Here is a 16,964-nt window from a genome sequence, read left to right on the forward strand (position 1 = left end):
TCTTTATTATGGCATTCCAAATCTCGAGGTATCGAAAAAGTAATATTAAAATTGTTGATTTTATAAGAATTTGCTACATATTTCTCTATTCATTATAATTCATATTGTGATACAGGATACAATATCGTTACGACACTATGATCGACCAATCGGAGGAGAAAAAAACTATATATTCTCTTCTCTGATTGGTCGATTGTAGTGTTGTAATGACACGACCGCATGTAGACTCCGCATTAAATATGCTTTGACATTAAATATGCTTTGACAATTAATTTTTTACTTCACATTGTTTAAAGTTTTTCAAAAAATACATCAGAAATAATTTGCTAAATTTTAGTAACAAGGACCACCTAGCTTAGCAATGATTTCTCGACGATTATTTTAAAAAATTGTTTTTCTATGGATATTAAACTTAAGTCAATTTCGAGTTATTTCGGATGAATGGGAAACAATCATAATTCGCATATGATTCAACAAAGAACGTATACGATTCGTACTTTCTTCTAGATCCAACAAATCAGGGTTGACGATCACAAGTCGATGACTCGACGGAGTTTTCTCTGATTTTCTGCGCTGAACGCTGAACGCGCCCATTGACACGATCAGCTCATCAGAATGACATCCGTTTTGTGGAGATGAGATATATTTTCTTTTATTTAATCGTCAATTCTCGATGTAAATGATGTAAACATTTTGCGCGAGTTTATTGTACAGATTGATTACCTCGCGATTTGTATCATTTTATACATAGTACTTATTAAGTAGCTGTGATATCTTAGTCATAAGGAACACGCATCGTTTGTTACGTTCTCGATTGTCCGACAGTTTCTTTCGAAAACTTTCGAAAGTGAAATTATGGCCGCGTTGCAGGAAAATTCATATTAATTCACAGTCAAGTAAGTATGCCAAATTGGAACTTTTATGCTTATTTGAGCATCGAGACTAATATCTAGTTAGTGTAGTATGATGAGTAATATGATATCTTTATTGCTCTTTTCAAAATTACATATGTTCAACTCCAATGTACCGTGTCTATTTTAAAACTAATAAATCGTGCAAGAATTCTACTCTCTTTCTGAAGGATTGTATAAGCTAGATCTTGATTGGTTAAAGAGATATAACCAAAATATTACATCAGCGTTATAGATAAATTAAAATATATAATATTTTTAGTAATGGTAGCTGCCGGAGCCACAGTTTTGATGGCAGCTAGTGAGGAGAATTCATCAAATGAGACAGAAAATGGTACAAGTCGCTCCATAAACCAAAGTACTTGTTCACGTTATAGCGAGATACAGCGTTGTGGTCAAAGAAATGTTGAATCATCTGTTAAAGGAGATGTAGCTACTTGTTCTTTAAACACTAGTAAGTAGCAAAAATTTAGATAGCATCGAATGTTTTATTATTGAATACAAAATATGAACGTGTTATATTTATGATCTTGTATCATTATTTATATATTTTTTTCAAGCATTATTTTGATAAATAAAAAATAAGATAATATTACAGAATTTATAAATTTCTTCAACACGATATAAAATGTTCGAAATATATAATTCTTATATGCTTGATTTTATCTTTAAAGAGACAAAATATATATATTTTATATTTTCATTATAGCAGAAAAGAAGCAACGTACTCCTACAACAGATAAGAATGTTAAATCTAAGGCAGAGTCAAAGGAGAGCTCTAAAAATTTTGCATTCTATAAAACTGCTCCTATTCGTGAGACCAAAACTTCTAGATTACGGGCTGCTTCTATAGTATTATCCAATGGTGAGTAACTATTTTAACTGGCTACAATGTTTCATATATAATTTTTTATCATATATATTTGAATATAAATATGATCATCTTTTATATTTGGAAGTATTTAAGCATTTTAAAATCTTTTGATTGATATATATATTTATTAAATCACTACACACACACATACACACACACACACACACACACACACACACACACATACAAAACACACACATTAATTAGTATATATGACTTAAAACTCACAGATACATATAAATCAATTGTTTCCTTATATAAATAGATATAACATCACCATCCAAAAAATTACTTGGGTCAGAAACTTCTGATTCTCAACGGCATAATTCATCAGTTAAACACGTAAGTATATTTACAATTACTCATATTATTTCTACTTTTTTTTTCTCTTCTATTATTTTTTTGCTAAGAGAGAATTGTCATTATTTTACAGCTATATTTTATAACTAAATTTATTCTTTCTTACTTAAGTTGAAATTTTATAATAGGAATTTTATCAAATAAACATATTTGAATAAATTGTTCAGGTATTTGAGATTTTGCTAAACTGCTTAATAATCTATTAGTGAGTTATATTGCAATATTTCTAATGTATCTACAGTGACACTTTTCCTATTACTATACTATACATTACAATAATTTTTTATTTGGAAAACATCTTGTGATTCATTGCTTTTTATGTATAATGAAAAGATTAAAAAAAATAATTATTTTTGTTAAAATAAATTGACTTTTTATTTTTATAAATTTTTATTAGATTATTTGTCTATGATATAACGATATCTTATTTTTTTTCAATTCTGAGAAAACTAATATATGTAAAAGTACATATATATCTGTACACAGAAAAATTGTACATCTTTTGATGGTATCACCATGAATTCTGTAAAGGAAAGAGATAAGAGCTACAAACGCAAATCTTACTTAAATAGATCACATCATGTAGAGACGGCGTCTGTTGATCATTTAAGTGAAGGTAAAAACTTAACTTAAGTATATATGCAACCCAAGTTTGTTTATATTAAGTTGTAATAACAAGAGAAAAATTAATTTACTGAAATATTGAAAAGAATCTAATGTGTGATAGTAATATTTTGTTATTTTTTTATATTGTAAAAATTTATATTTTTATAGCTATAAAAAAATGTTTCGTTTTTTTATCAACAATGCATATAAATTCATTGGTTCTTTTATTATTCTTGTAAAAAGGATTTTTATATTCAATGTATGATTTACAGTAGTACTTCTAATGTCGGACGAGTTTTACTTGTAAAATGTTCTCAACTTGCATCAGACATTTGCTTTTTTCAATGGACCATTAAAATTTTTAGTCGAATCTAGTGAGAAACAGTCCAGAAGGCAATACGTTAAACGAAGTCAGCTCTCTGAAACGGTATCGAATTCTGCTGACTCCTATCGTCAAGTGGCCAGTCTGCGCAGAAAACATATCGATTCGAAAGCTGGAACTCAGTACAGCATCACGAAAAATCTTTCTAAAACTTATTCATCATCTTCCGTCGTGCCTATCACAAATACAAAGCGATCGATTGTGCAGCAATCTAGGTACATATAATACATATGTATTGAGAACAATATAAGTTAAATATTAGATTCTTATAGATCTTATTAATATGTCTTTATTTTATTTTTTATTAGTATAATTTATATTTAATTAAAAATAATAGTATGGGAGAGAATAACTAGTATTAGAAGAGGGTGATTTTTGTTTTTCGATAGTAGCGGTATAGGCGATTCAGAGGTTTCACGCAGAGTGGACGAGTTAACAGCATTAACGCGAGCCACTATGGAACGCGTGGAAAGACTCGCATCTGCAACTACGAGCTGCGCTAATCATACGACCGAGGATGTGCGTATTGTTGCCGAGAAAGCGTTAGTGTCGCCAAAAAAATGTATTACCTCTAGGCATACTCCAGTTTCAATTCTCAAACACAAAGCGATCGAGGGAGAAGGAGGTGACCGTCAAATATCGTCTGGTGGTTCTCCTCACGCTTCGTCACCGGTAACCTTTTCGCCATCTGTCACGGAATCTGTCTCTCGCAAGAAACACGGTATATTGAAAAAACGGAGCAGCTTAGATGAAAGCGAAATATTACGTCGTCGTAGCTGTTCTCCCGATGTTTCCTTCGCTGATAACATCTATTCAGATTTTCGACCAATCTTGAAAAATCAAAGACGGTCATCATTAGATGAGATCGTCAAGAGAGATCAGAGTCCCGATCAACAACCCGCTTCCATATTGAAACGTAAATCGTCTAGAGAAGATGACAGGGAAGTTCATCGATCATCGTTAGGATCTCCGGAACCGCAAAGTATCCTCAAACGAAAACTCGCAAGTAGCATGCGCGCCAACAGCGTTAGTCTTCACGTAACAATTGCATCGGATCTCGTTAGCACGAATGCTAGCGGAAATACGATTGCCAAAGTGAATACGACCCTCGGATCTGAAAGTTTCGAGGGCTCCGAAGTGAGACCGATATTAAAGAAAAAATATGGCAAGGAGGAATTCGCCGGGGGTGACATTTCGTCTCACGAGCCTCGACCTATATTAAAAAAGAAATCGAGTACCGAATCGGACGAACATGAGCACGACAGGCCAAAGAAGACGATTCTAAAGTCCTCGCGGAAAAATTCATACGAAGAGGGTGGTTACGAGACGGAAACGACTTCACCGAGGAAATTGTCCGTATTGAAAAATCGAGCGAGCGAGATCGAGATCGAGAATGTACGACCTATATTGAAACAGTCCAGCGGCAGTCGTTACCACGACGATGCGCATGATTTAACGGCAGACTCATTTTTGCGAAAGAGAGCGCAATCTGTGAGCCATGCGCGATCCGCTAACGGCGATGACTGCATCGAGTCGATTCGTGTCTTAGCTAAAAGAAGATCTCTCGAATCCAGTTCGCCGATTGATGTGTTGCATACTCCGGCGACGACACGTCGCTGTTTCATGACCGAACGATCTAGTGAAATTTCCTACGCAGCAAATAGGTATGTTTAAATCTCAATACCTCAGGATAAAAGAATGATAATGATAACATCAAATATTCCGTATAATCAGCTTTGGTGCAATAATATCAGATGCATTTGTTTCATAAGGATTTTACGCGGTGACTCATTGTTTTTTTTTCTTCTCTTTAGAATATACAAATAGAATATACAATAGAATATACAAATTACAATAGAATATACAAATTATATAAAAGTATCATTTCCTGTATCAACTTTTGATAGAGAAAAGTCTTAGAAAAATTGCAGTATCATCTTAATGTAATTAATGTAATTAATGTAATTAATTTATAAATTACCTATTTATTTATTATATAAATAATTATTAAAATTATTATTTATGTAATAAATAATTAATGAGTGAGAAAGTTCTTTGGCTGGTTTCCAATCTTAGTAGGAAATCTGTTTTAATTAAATAAAAAGAATTTATAATTTTTTATTTTTTAAAAATTGCATATAATTATATAATTATATAATTTCTCTAAATTTTTATATTAAGTAGAACATTAACAGATTCTAGATGGTATTTGCTTTATTAAAAAATCCATTTTAACTAATGCATCCTAGCATTGCATGTTTCAACACATCCAATTACTTGTTTATGCAAATGAGATTTCGGTTTATAATTTCCTTCACTTTGAAAAAAAAAATTCGATTAAATTGTAACTTCTACACACACATACACACACACACACACACACACACACACACACACAAGAAACACACACAAAATTTATTCTATGGTGCAACATTAACCTTTTGTAATTACTGCAATGATATATGAGTTTAGTGGGGCTTTGATTCCGTGCCAAGTTTAATTATAGATCATCTAGCGATTCTCAAAGCTACCAGAAATTGGAGATAGTCGTGTGCAACGTATTTATGAATAAATATCTCGCGACACCCTAATTTATTTTAAAAAATCAAACAAGTTTATCATAAGTTATTAACCGTAGTTATTAACCAATGCATCATACACATATATTTCTTACAGCTCTGGTGTAATTAAAGATAGCAAGCTATCGTGCGAGGGATCCAGTAAAATTAAGCAAGTTGATATGAACGATATGGAGGAGAAAAGTAAGACAGATTCACATATAAATTTCATGAAGATCGATGACGACCGAGATGCGATAGAAATTCTCACTCGAATGAATGATAAGAAGAAAGAAACAGTAGAAGAGGAAAAACGGCAGAATGCGCAAGGTGTTTATGAGGATTGCGTCGCTGTTTGTCGTAGTAACAGCGTATCGAAAATGACCCAACATTTTAAGGTTTTACAAGAGAGGGCAAATGCCGCGGCAGCGGAAAACAATTCTCAATATATACCTCCGCAGAGATTGTCGCGTGGTATTCAGCGTTATCGCGAACGCAAAGTACAGAGCGGCGAGAGATTTAATACGCAACCAGTAACTTTTCAAGAAGTTCGCGAAGCGGTTTTACAAAATCAACGAAATGCCGCGACGAGCAATGCGGGAACGACCGATAACGAGCCGGAACCGTCCAAGCTCAGCTTGACCGAACGCGTCCGACTTTTCAATCAAAAGTTCGCGAATGCGGAAATCGCTGCGACTGGCACCGAGTATCAGGAAAAGTTTACTCAAAAAAGGCGACAGTCTACTCGTTATAAAACGCAGCCTGTAACATCCGAGGAGGTTGAAGTGGCATCCCGGATATCGCCATTGAACATAAATCAAATCCAAATGTCGGTAGAAGGTACGTATTTGATCATGCATTATTTGTAATCTAAAAAAGTCAAATCAAAATTTATGTAATAATGAACATTCGATGCCTTTCAGGACGCTTAAAAGAAAATCAAAGACCGCTTCATTCGTTTGCAACAACGTCTCAGTACGACGTACCAAAAAGTATTCTAAAATCATCTACTGCTTATACGCAAAATCTGTTGTGTGCCAAAAGTCCGGAATTCCGAGGTATAAAATTGATAAAATCTGTGCTTAAGAGAGAATCCGAAGAATCGGAGCAACCGACGATCTTGCCGAATTCTGAGGTGCATCCACGTTCTATTCTAAAAAGTAATTCTTATTCGAGGCCTGTCCAGACAACGAGCGTTGTTGACGCAGCGATATCGAGAAGCGAGCGAAGCTTGCATAGCGTAGAGAGTCAAAATCTGTGCAGCGAAACTGCTAAATTTTGCGAGAAATTTAATTGTTTCAATATAGCAACTAATATGACGCGAAATAGTTTGAGAGATCCTTGCTATGAGATACGAACAATCGCTTCTAAGCAAAGCGACATGGAAAACGAAGCCGCAGTGCCTTCCCATAAAGCTGTATTATTTCAAAATGAAGAAATTTTATCGGCTGACGCGGATAATTGTAAAATCGATACAATAGGGTCGAGTAGTACATTAGGAAGACGCAGCGATGAAAGACATAACAATTCGTTAGTGGACAAACCGAATCGAGTGTCAAACACCAACGACGACAATAACGACGATGACAATAAAAATGACAAAAGTAACGACGAGAATAACGACGAGGACAACGAAAAGTTGATGGCGAAAGTAAAGGTGAAGGTGAAGCAGGACAATGGTGAGGACGATCACGCATTGTCTTCCGGCAGTCATGAGATACGCAATACTGAGAATGAGAAGCATTCTAACGTCGCGCAATGTTCCATTAATTTGTTGGCCAAGAGTGTTAGTCAACATTCTTTAAGTGATGAGAGATGGAAACAACGTGGCGTACCGCTACCGGGATTGTGTCGCAGCGCGACACAGGTAATAGCATCAATTGAAACGAACGAGACACCGAGCGTGAGTATTGCCGATCGGTTGGCTGCTTTACGTCATAGCGGTAGCACAAACTGGAAACGACGCGTAGCCGGTGTCAAGACTGACGAATCGTGCGACGACTCGTCACTCAACTTGGAGGAGAATATGACAGTTAAGTCAGGTGCACTAGCTGACTGCATCGAGAAGCTGGAATCTGCCGTGGAAAACTGGAAGACCAGAATCGTAACACCTGACGCAGTTAATTTTACCGTTGCTGGCAAAATGAAAATAGCTCCAACGAAAGATGCTAGTTCGCCGTTTTTCACAGAAGCCACGGCGAGTGGTTCAAACCAAAAGAAGAAAGTTCCGCGTCCGCAGTGCTTCAAGATGAGGAATGATAATGGTGAATTTTTTCCTACATTCGAATTATTGAAAAGATTTTTTTTCATGTAAAGATTTCATGTAAAGATTTTTTTCATAAAAATTTAAACTATTTCAATTTTTTTTCTGTTTATCAAAAGTTTTATCAAAGACATAGGTTGTATTTTAGAGAAAGTTTAATATTTAGAGAAAATTTTATATATTTAAAATATGTCTAGGGGATATTTTAAAGATTTAGCTAATTTAGCTTTTTAGATATTGCTATGAGTGCAATATTCTTTAGACGTTGAGGATTACTTGAATAATAATATCATCACACATAGCCTAAGCATTTTTGAGATTTAATTAATAAAAAATATTTAATTTTAAAATACCTAATTTTTGCTTTGCATTAAAATAGAAGAAAACAATCGTTAAATGCCAGCATCTTTTCAGAGAGTGATAATGACGTAATATCGACTCCTACCAGTCCGTGCAAAGATTTATCTTCTGCGATGCGCACGAGTTTTTCTGAACCTGTTAGCGATGACAGCGGTTGGTACTGATTTTCGTCAAAATCGCGTTACGCTTTTCATCTTGCCGGTGACCCGCGCTGTCCCAAAGAGAGGAATATACGATGCTGATAGAGGAATATACGAAAACTTTTGTGAATTGTAATATCTTCGTTCAGCTTCAATAAAATTGCCACACTGTGCTGTATAATATCTTGTGGGACAGCTCGTGGTGAGCTCGCGATATCCTTTAAATATTCGATTAATTAAATATTCGAATGAACGTGCAGTTTTTTTTTGTAATTTACGTAAACGTGCTAAAGACTTTTATTTAGTGAAATTAGTTTATTGTAACTTATAGGTGAAGAATGTAAAACGGAACATGGCTTGTCACCGAGTGTTTCGGTACCTAAAATGGACGATGAAACGTTCACCTCGTTCTTTAGTGGTGTATCGCTGGAAAAATGCGAAACTGAATGTCTTGACTTAGATGAAAGCGACTTCGATATAATCACGCCACAATCAGAATTGTAAATTTTCATTTTTACATTACTACTTATAATACTTGTAAAATGAAGAAGAGAGATAAAAGAGAGAAGAGAATGAAATAATAAAATAATCGAGTCAGAGAATTAGGCTATTTAAAATGTTGACATGTGTATGTATCACAACTATTCTAAATAATTCTAAATAATTCTAAACCATTTTCTCGACAGATTAGTACAAAAGCGGAACATACGAACGCAACGTCGACGAGTCACCTCGAAAAATCCTCTTAAAGTTCTCGCGGCACGGACTGATATAAGATCAGAATACACGGAAATTCGCACGGATATAGCTGCGAGAACGATACAGAGCTTGAATATAGGGAACTGTGAGTATATCCATTTTTCTACTACATCCTATCTCGCCTTAATCTCACATTTTAAATTAATGACATAGGTTTTACATATTTTTAGTTGTAATTAAGACTTAAATCTTTCTATATTATTCTAGTCGTTAAAAACTCATCTTTTGCCGTCGAGGCTCTTGCCGGATTGGCTTCTACTGAAGATTTTAGCACAGTAACTTTGAGAAATGTGTCAGAAACGAATATATTCACGAATAAATTACAACCATACAAAGATATAATGTTGATACTGATTAAAGGAAGACGGCATGTCCAAGCCAGATTGGTTGAACCTGTCACCGAGAGTATTAATAATGGTGATAGTTATATACTGGTGACAAAATCAGAGGTGATGATAATAATATGTAGAATAGAACATATATATCATATAGTTGATATAGAATATCTAATCTTCACTTTTTTATTATTCTTTCTTTTTTATTAATCAGTGACAAAATTGACACACAAATCGCAGGTTTTCAACTATATAGGAAAATATAGCAATATTATCGAGAAAACTCGTGCTGCTGAGATTGCCCTGAGTATTCAACAACAAAAGGATCTAGGTTGTCAAGCAACTCAAGTAATCACTATAAACGAAGACAAACCAGCTTGTACAAGGAATCAAATCCAAAAATTTTGGAGTTATCTCGGTGTGGTTGACAGTGAAAGGTTAAACAGTATGTTTTTTTTTATTATCTTAGTTTTTTTTTAATATTACATATACATCAATATTGACATATTACATGTCAATATTATATATTCATAACATCATTGCAGTTGTTGAGGCTGGCCATCCTGACGAAGATGAATTGTATGAATCCGCCATCATCGACACAAACATGGTGTACGAATTGAAAGATGAGCAGTTAGTGTCATATGAAAAGTTCTGGGGTACGCTTCCAAAAATAGAAATGCTCGATAAAAACAAGGTAATCGTAAACTTTTCTGAAAAAATCGATTGTATATATCCAATATCTTGGAATCTTGGTATCCTATTAAAGAAATTGTTTGTTGTGATTTTTATTTAATCTGATTCAAGTTTTTTGAAAATAATCGCAGTATCTCCAAATTGAGTCCTCTTATTTTTAAGAAATATACAAGACAGTACACTGTATGTGTTACATTGTATGTATTTTTGATGGCTTACAAAGATTCTGGTATTTGACTTTGGCACGGAGATGTATATCTGGAGCGGTAAAGGAATCTCGACGGATAGGAAGAAACTCGCCACGCAATTGGCTACGAAAATGTGGAACAATGGATACGACTACAGCGAGTGTACAGCTTGTCCGATTAATGCAGCTCGTATGATTGGCAGTCGAAATGATGATTCGCGCACAAGTCCGATGGCAAAGTCTGCCAAAAATAGACCTGAATGGTGCTTACTCGCCAAGCTGACACAACATGTCGAGACGATATTATTCCGTGAGAAATTTCTTGACTGGCCTAACGTTACCAACGCGATAAAGACACGAGGTCGAAACGATGCACGACAAATCGATGGTGCTGTAAATGTACAACTAGATGAAAACGACGATATGTGGCTACCAAATTCTATTTCGGTTGATTTGATCCTAGAAGGATGCCATTTGGGTAGAGGCACTGGTTATTATGATAACGAAGTAATTTGTTTTCTTATTAAGATAGTAAAAAGTATTTCTTTTAGTTCTATCTGTAAAACAGAAAACGTAAAATATATTAGTTTTGAAATTATTTATTAATATTTGTTAAAGTCTAATTATTATTTTTGATCTTCAGAAAAGAAATCTCTTTTATAATTGATGTTCAGTTTTTTTAAGTGAGTCTAATCGATTAATGATTTCTCATTTGATTTTTGATTTTAGCTAAAGAAAGAATATGTCGTCGCTACAACGAGCATTATGATATGGCATATCGACGAATTTTCGCATACACTTTTAGATGGATCATCCATTGGACAATTTTATTCCGGTGATAGTTATATCGTTCAATGGACATATTCCGTCACAATTACTGGTGAGTAATTTTAGAATACGGAACTGTAGAGTTTTTCCGTATTTATAAATCATCCTAAACTTACGTTGAGAAAAATAAGCTATATTGTTTTTGTAAAATTGTAGGGTATCTTTCTTTGAAACATTTTTGTCTTACATTTAAGGATTTTGAAATATTCTAATGAATTAATTAAAATGTAATATATATGCTATATCTTTTTTAATTTTTTAAAGATATGGATTTAAAACGGTATAATTATTATTATTTTAGATATAAATAAACTTTATAATAAACTTTTTTGTATAATTATTTCTGTTAATTCTTTAGGCAGAGAACTTGGTGGTTTACCATCTAAGCACTCGGCAAAGGGTCGTGATAGATTTGTATACTTTATTTGGCAAGGTCGAAACGCATCTTTGAGTGAACGAGGTGCCGCGGCATTACTGACGGTCGAACTGGACAACGATCGAGGTCCTCAGGTGAGAGTAAATAAAATAATTATAAATTTATTATTATAATTATAATATATATAATAATTTGTTTCTTTAAACTTATTCTAAAATAATGTATATTTATTATTAATAGTTAATTACAAAGCCACGCCTACACAAAATAGTCTCATATATATATATATATATATATATATATATATATATATATACATAAAATGGCTGTATTACTAAATCGTATTATTAATAGTAAACTTATAATCTATCTAATTGAATTTTATAATTTTGTTTCTTTTTAAATTGATGTTTTTTCGTTAGCACATCACGAATTAAATATTAGATAAAAATCAAGAGATATATTTTAATAATGTATGTAATGTTATTATCTGCTACGTATACTTGCAGATTCATGTTGTTCAAGGACATGAACCAGCTGCATTTTTAAATTTATTCTCTGGAAAGATGGTGGTACACAGTGGCAAAAAATGTGAGAAACGCTGGAGATTGTATATTTGTCAAGGAACTTTAGAATCTGAGACATTCTTGATCGAAATCTCTTGCAGTACTCGACAATTGAGAAGTAGAGGTTCCTTTATATTGTTAGATACCGAAAATGGAAAACTATATATCTGGCATGGGAATAATTCATTACGTCATATTAGAGAAGTAAATTTCTTTTCTTGTTTCTTTTCCATCTATGTTATTTCTGTATCTTCTTGTCTCTCTATGTTTATCTCTTCAATTTTCATTTTTTTTTTTTACTTTTTACAGAATGCAATAAAAGCCGCATCTAAATTGAAAGAATCTCGACCTGAAGAAGCTGGATTATCAAACGAAAATAACATAGAAATTTGTGAAATTGAAGAGGGCTCGGAACCCGAAGAATTTAGTAATGGTGAATAAGGTTTTTAGTAGAAGTATTTAATTTGCACATATATAAGAGTTCTTTTCAATTTATTCTCCTGTTGTAAAATAATATAATGTTGTTATAATAAATCGATAATGCACTTATATTTTATATTTTTCAGCATTAGGTGGCATAAATAAAAAATTGTATTGGTCGCTAAGAACAACCGAGATAAAAGATCATACTCTAAAGCTTTATCATTTATCGAGTATCTTTAACAAATTTCACGCCACAGAAATACTTTGTCCGTATCGCGCAGATCTCACGACACCGTTTCCTTTTTCACAAGACGATTTGTATCAAGCGAATCAACCAGGTATGGTTAAAAAAATGCATTTTGTCGGTTTTTCACGAGAAAAATTTTTTACAAATTATTTTTAATAAAGATAATAAATTTGTATTGTATAACAATTTATATTGTATGTACAAGCATTTTTATCGAATGAAATTTTCAGCTTTATTTTTATTGGATGACAAAGATGTACTTTGGATTTGGCAAGGATGGTGGCCCGATAGTGAAACTGAAGATCAGTCTGGAAGCAAGACTGTTCGATGGCAGGCCGAAAGGAGAGCGGCGATGACGATAGCAATACGCTATTGGCAAAAAACTCGAAACACACAAACAACGAATCTTCCAATATATTTAGTATGGGCTGGTCTAGAACCATTGCAATTCATAAATCTTTTCCCAGAATGGACATATCGGGATGATGTCGCTGAATTAAACATAGAGGTATGTTTAAAAAAATATACCTTATTTTTGTTGCTTACATTTTTTTTTATATTTTCTGTATTCTTTTTTATTGGAAAAGTAGATTTAATTTCAAAACATGTTTTATTTAATGGCATTTCAAGTTTTTTTGATTTAGTGAATTAATTTAATAAAATACATAGATATACGATTATTTATATATTATACTAGGATGGCCGAAATCCAGGAGAAGTACTCATCGTGGAAAATGAATTGGCTCGCCTAACGCAAAGTACCTATCCTCCTGCTCAGCTATTACAAAGACCTTTACCCGACGGAGTCGATCCAACACGCCTGGAGTTGTATTTATCCCAACAACATTTTCAAGTTAGTAGTATAGATTAATTAGTAGTAGTTCAAATTACCAAATATGTTTTTACATGCGCTAGATTTTATATCTTGTGTTTTAGGAACTACTGGGAATGAGCAAAGAAGAATTTCAACAGCTTCCAGTCTGGAAGCAGGTGAATCTTAAAAAAGATATAGGATTATTCTGATGGATTGTTTTGGCTGCGACAAGTAGCTGCCCGTGCAAAACGTTTGAATTTGTGTTAATTGTATCACAACATCTACAACTTGTGAATCCGAAGAAAATCTTAACTTCTAAATGTGCTTTTCTTGAAACTTTTCCTGAAAACGAAACCTTTTGAGAAACATTTTGAGAATCTAAATATATTATCGACGATATACCTAATAATTATAATGAAAGATTAAAAAAAGAATCAATACGATCCTAAATATATTGTCAGCGCTATTTGAATTATAACACATATGTATAATGAGATATGTAATAGGCGTATGAACACAGATAATTATATATTTTTAATATGCGCTACATGCGAAATCTGCTTACAAACATTTTCTTTATAATATATTTGTATGATGTTTATATATTGCGAATGAATGATCGCTGTTTTTCGCCTTATTCGTGTAATATCTGTACACAAGTTTCTATAATTTATAATATATTCTCTGCATTTTTAAATAATATTTTGCAAGAAATACAATATGTTGTTTCAATGTCTTCTTTAGCCTTATATGCGAATACCAGGAAATAGCATTTAGAACAAAGCAAATATTTTTTTCACATTGGAATATGTGAAAAAGCAACAAGCAACAATTATTCAAGCTCACAAAAGGAATGTATGATGTTCAGAAGATTTTTATGTAATTCTTTTTATATTCATCTTATATACATTTTTTAAATTTATATAGAAATTTATATAAAGAAATATTTGAAAGAAGTGGAATTGATAGCACAAGTTGCTTACTCACATATGTCTTCTACAGATAACTTGGGTGTACATAAAGAAATGTAACACAAATTTAGAAAATGCAATTTTCATAACACGAATATACTTTATTATACTATATTATAATAAAATCGTATAAGGAGAAAAAAAAAACAATCGACACATGTGTGAAAAGGATGTTATATGTACAAGTTGAACAAGTATTTTTAAAATATAAATGTTTTTGTCAAAAGAAGTTCACTGTCAAACGGCAACAGTTAAGTTTAAAAATATATAAAATACAAATTTAATTTTCAAAGAATTGATAAATTACAGCATGATTTACAAAAGCATTAATATTTCTTGATTGATTTTCGTATGAGTGCCAATCTTTGTTTATGTGCTTCGGTAACAGTAGCTCGCTTATATGGACGTACCTCGTCTGTACCAAAACCAGGAATCCACATATTCCAATTTCTTTCTAATAAAAATGAAAATATCATGAGTAACATTTATATTTGTAACATTTCTCTATATGACTTTTTGCAACAACCAAATTCCACCAAGCTGTACGCATTAAGAATTTTATATTTCAAAATATATATGTACATATGTTTTGCTCAATAGAAAATAAGAATAAAAATATGTATAATGTTTGCTTGTTTATTTTGGACTTAGATAAATCTAATAATATTAGATTACGAATATTTGAATGAAAAGTAAAATATAAAAGTGGTAATTCAAGATAATAGAAATAATTTTCCATCAATTAATCAATAAATTAATTTTTTTAACACATTACATAATGCAATAGCCTATGATATAACTTACCTAAGTGTAATTGTACATCTTTAACTTCCACTGTATTCGCATGACGATGTTTAGCTAGCAGACAAGCTGCATTTACCGTTGTTTCCACAAAGTCATCTGCTAATTGTAAAAGCATCTCTTCTACTTCTTCATCCAACTGTTCAGTGGGATCTACCTCCTTTACCAAATCTTGTAATCTCGTTTTCGTCAAAAACTAAAATTGAATAGCAATTTTGGTTGTACGTGTTAAACGTAGGTAAATGTTGCGAATGAAAGAATCGAGAGAAACAACGACGAATTATATCGCATAAAATTACATCATCGGATAAATGTCAAGATTGAAAGAAATATCACATGTCAAATCTCGTTATGCACGAGATATTTGTGAAAATGATCATGCCTGGCGCGTATGGTGCGAAAAACCAATGTAAACCAACGTGTTACCCTGAAAAGTGTTTTCCCGTCGCTTTTCTCTCGAGAGAGTTACACCTGTAGTTATACCTGTGGGAAATCGCTAAAAGAACTTGGAGTAGACGATTGCTGCACCGGTTTCGAGGGCTGTGGGACGTACTGAGTTTGCTGAGATTGCGTTTGCGACTGCACGGCGGTCGTCGTAGTGCCACCGCTCTGTACACCGGGCAGAGCCGGTGATGTTTGATTATTAGGTCCCACGGACTGTAGAGCCCCAAGTACGGGCGTCATGTCCGAGCTCGTATTACTCGTTTGCACGATAGCACTTTGTTGAGACATTCCGAGAAGCGATACACGATCGTCAGTCGTCGTCGTCGTCGTCGGTCGTTTTCAACGATCTCTCCCTAATTTCGTAATTTCGCTCGCGATTTTTTGCTCTCGCGGTCCCGTGTGGCGAACTCTCGGATAATCCTTTATCGTATTACGACACGTTGCAACACGCAAAAAATCGATCGCACGTATAGCAAACGGAACGTTGCGTTCTCTCGCATCATGTGTGTTCAACAGAAAATTACGAGGAGATAAAATAAGCTATTAATGCCTATATATATATATATATATATATATGGTGAATATCAACAAAATACACTTTCCGACTTGAAAAATCAGAGAGCATTGAATACAAAGCGTGATGTGGGATCGTTGAAAGAAAAGTGATAAAAGAGATTGCAGAGGCATCGCGAGAGATATTCGGCAAACTATTCGGAAAACGCGGTTAGCAGCGGTTAATAATATCGATGCTCTGTAATCATTATGTAACGAGGATAATAATGAAAATTTATTCGAGGCCGACGACTTTTCTTTTCGTTTATTTTTTACGGTATTTTTGTATTGCATTTTGTGGGTGAAACGATGAAACGGCATCGTAGACTCTACGTACTCTGGGCTATTTTCATCATTTCTAATTAACTTCTGATCGGTCGATTAAATTTAACAATGGCCATTAACAAAATGTAAAGCTGGTCGTATCATTTCCGTATTTATCTTCTGTGTAAGTTATGATTTCTCTTTGTGTGAAATATAATAATTATTTTTTATATATTTATTATTAAAA

The 16,964-nt window shown here is 33.3% G+C and overlaps 2 protein-coding genes across 3 annotated transcripts; one reads left to right on the forward strand and one right to left on the reverse strand.

Moving 5' to 3' along the window:
• The first annotated feature begins 560 nt into the window (after nt 1-560).
• On the forward strand, nt 561-14,404 carry Svil (Supervillin). Of its 2 annotated transcripts, none has more exons than XM_089075794.1 (24): nt 561-896; nt 1,174-1,365; nt 1,621-1,776; nt 2,051-2,127; nt 2,632-2,761; nt 3,117-3,348; nt 3,523-4,797; nt 5,810-6,531; nt 6,615-7,955; nt 8,369-8,467; nt 8,786-8,954; nt 9,141-9,298; nt 9,421-9,662; nt 9,789-9,993; nt 10,094-10,245; nt 10,468-10,938; nt 11,161-11,311; nt 11,618-11,769; nt 12,145-12,405; nt 12,511-12,634; nt 12,768-12,962; nt 13,102-13,379; nt 13,569-13,724; nt 13,808-14,404. In XM_089075794.1, the coding sequence occupies exons 2-24, from the start codon at nt 1,176-1,178 to the stop codon at nt 13,892-13,894; spliced, it is 7,023 nt and encodes a 2,340-aa protein (XP_088931920.1). In that variant the 5' UTR covers nt 561-896; nt 1,174-1,175; the 3' UTR covers nt 13,895-14,404. The 2 variants fall into 2 exon arrangements, with proteins under 2 accessions (XP_088931920.1, XP_088931921.1); XM_089075795.1 differs by having other exon boundaries at nt 3,526-4,797.
• A 318-nt stretch (nt 14,405-14,722) lies between these two features.
• Taf12 (TATA-box binding protein associated factor 12) lies at nt 14,723-16,545 on the reverse strand. The gene is made up of 3 exons (XM_011643846.2): nt 15,941-16,545; nt 15,461-15,653; nt 14,723-15,110 (listed from the first exon to the last, which is right to left on the reverse strand). The coding sequence occupies exons 1-3, from the start codon at nt 16,187-16,189 to the stop codon at nt 14,983-14,985; spliced, it is 570 nt and encodes a 189-aa protein (XP_011642148.2). The 5' UTR covers nt 16,190-16,545; the 3' UTR covers nt 14,723-14,982.
• Between the last annotated feature and the right edge of the window lie 419 nt (nt 16,546-16,964).

Source organism: Pogonomyrmex barbatus, unplaced genomic scaffold, assembly GCF_055798465.1.
Source record: "Pogonomyrmex barbatus isolate J1 unplaced genomic scaffold, ASM5579846v1 scaffold2, whole genome shotgun sequence".
In the NCBI taxonomy this organism is placed as follows: domain Eukaryota; kingdom Metazoa; phylum Arthropoda; class Insecta; order Hymenoptera; family Formicidae; genus Pogonomyrmex; species Pogonomyrmex barbatus.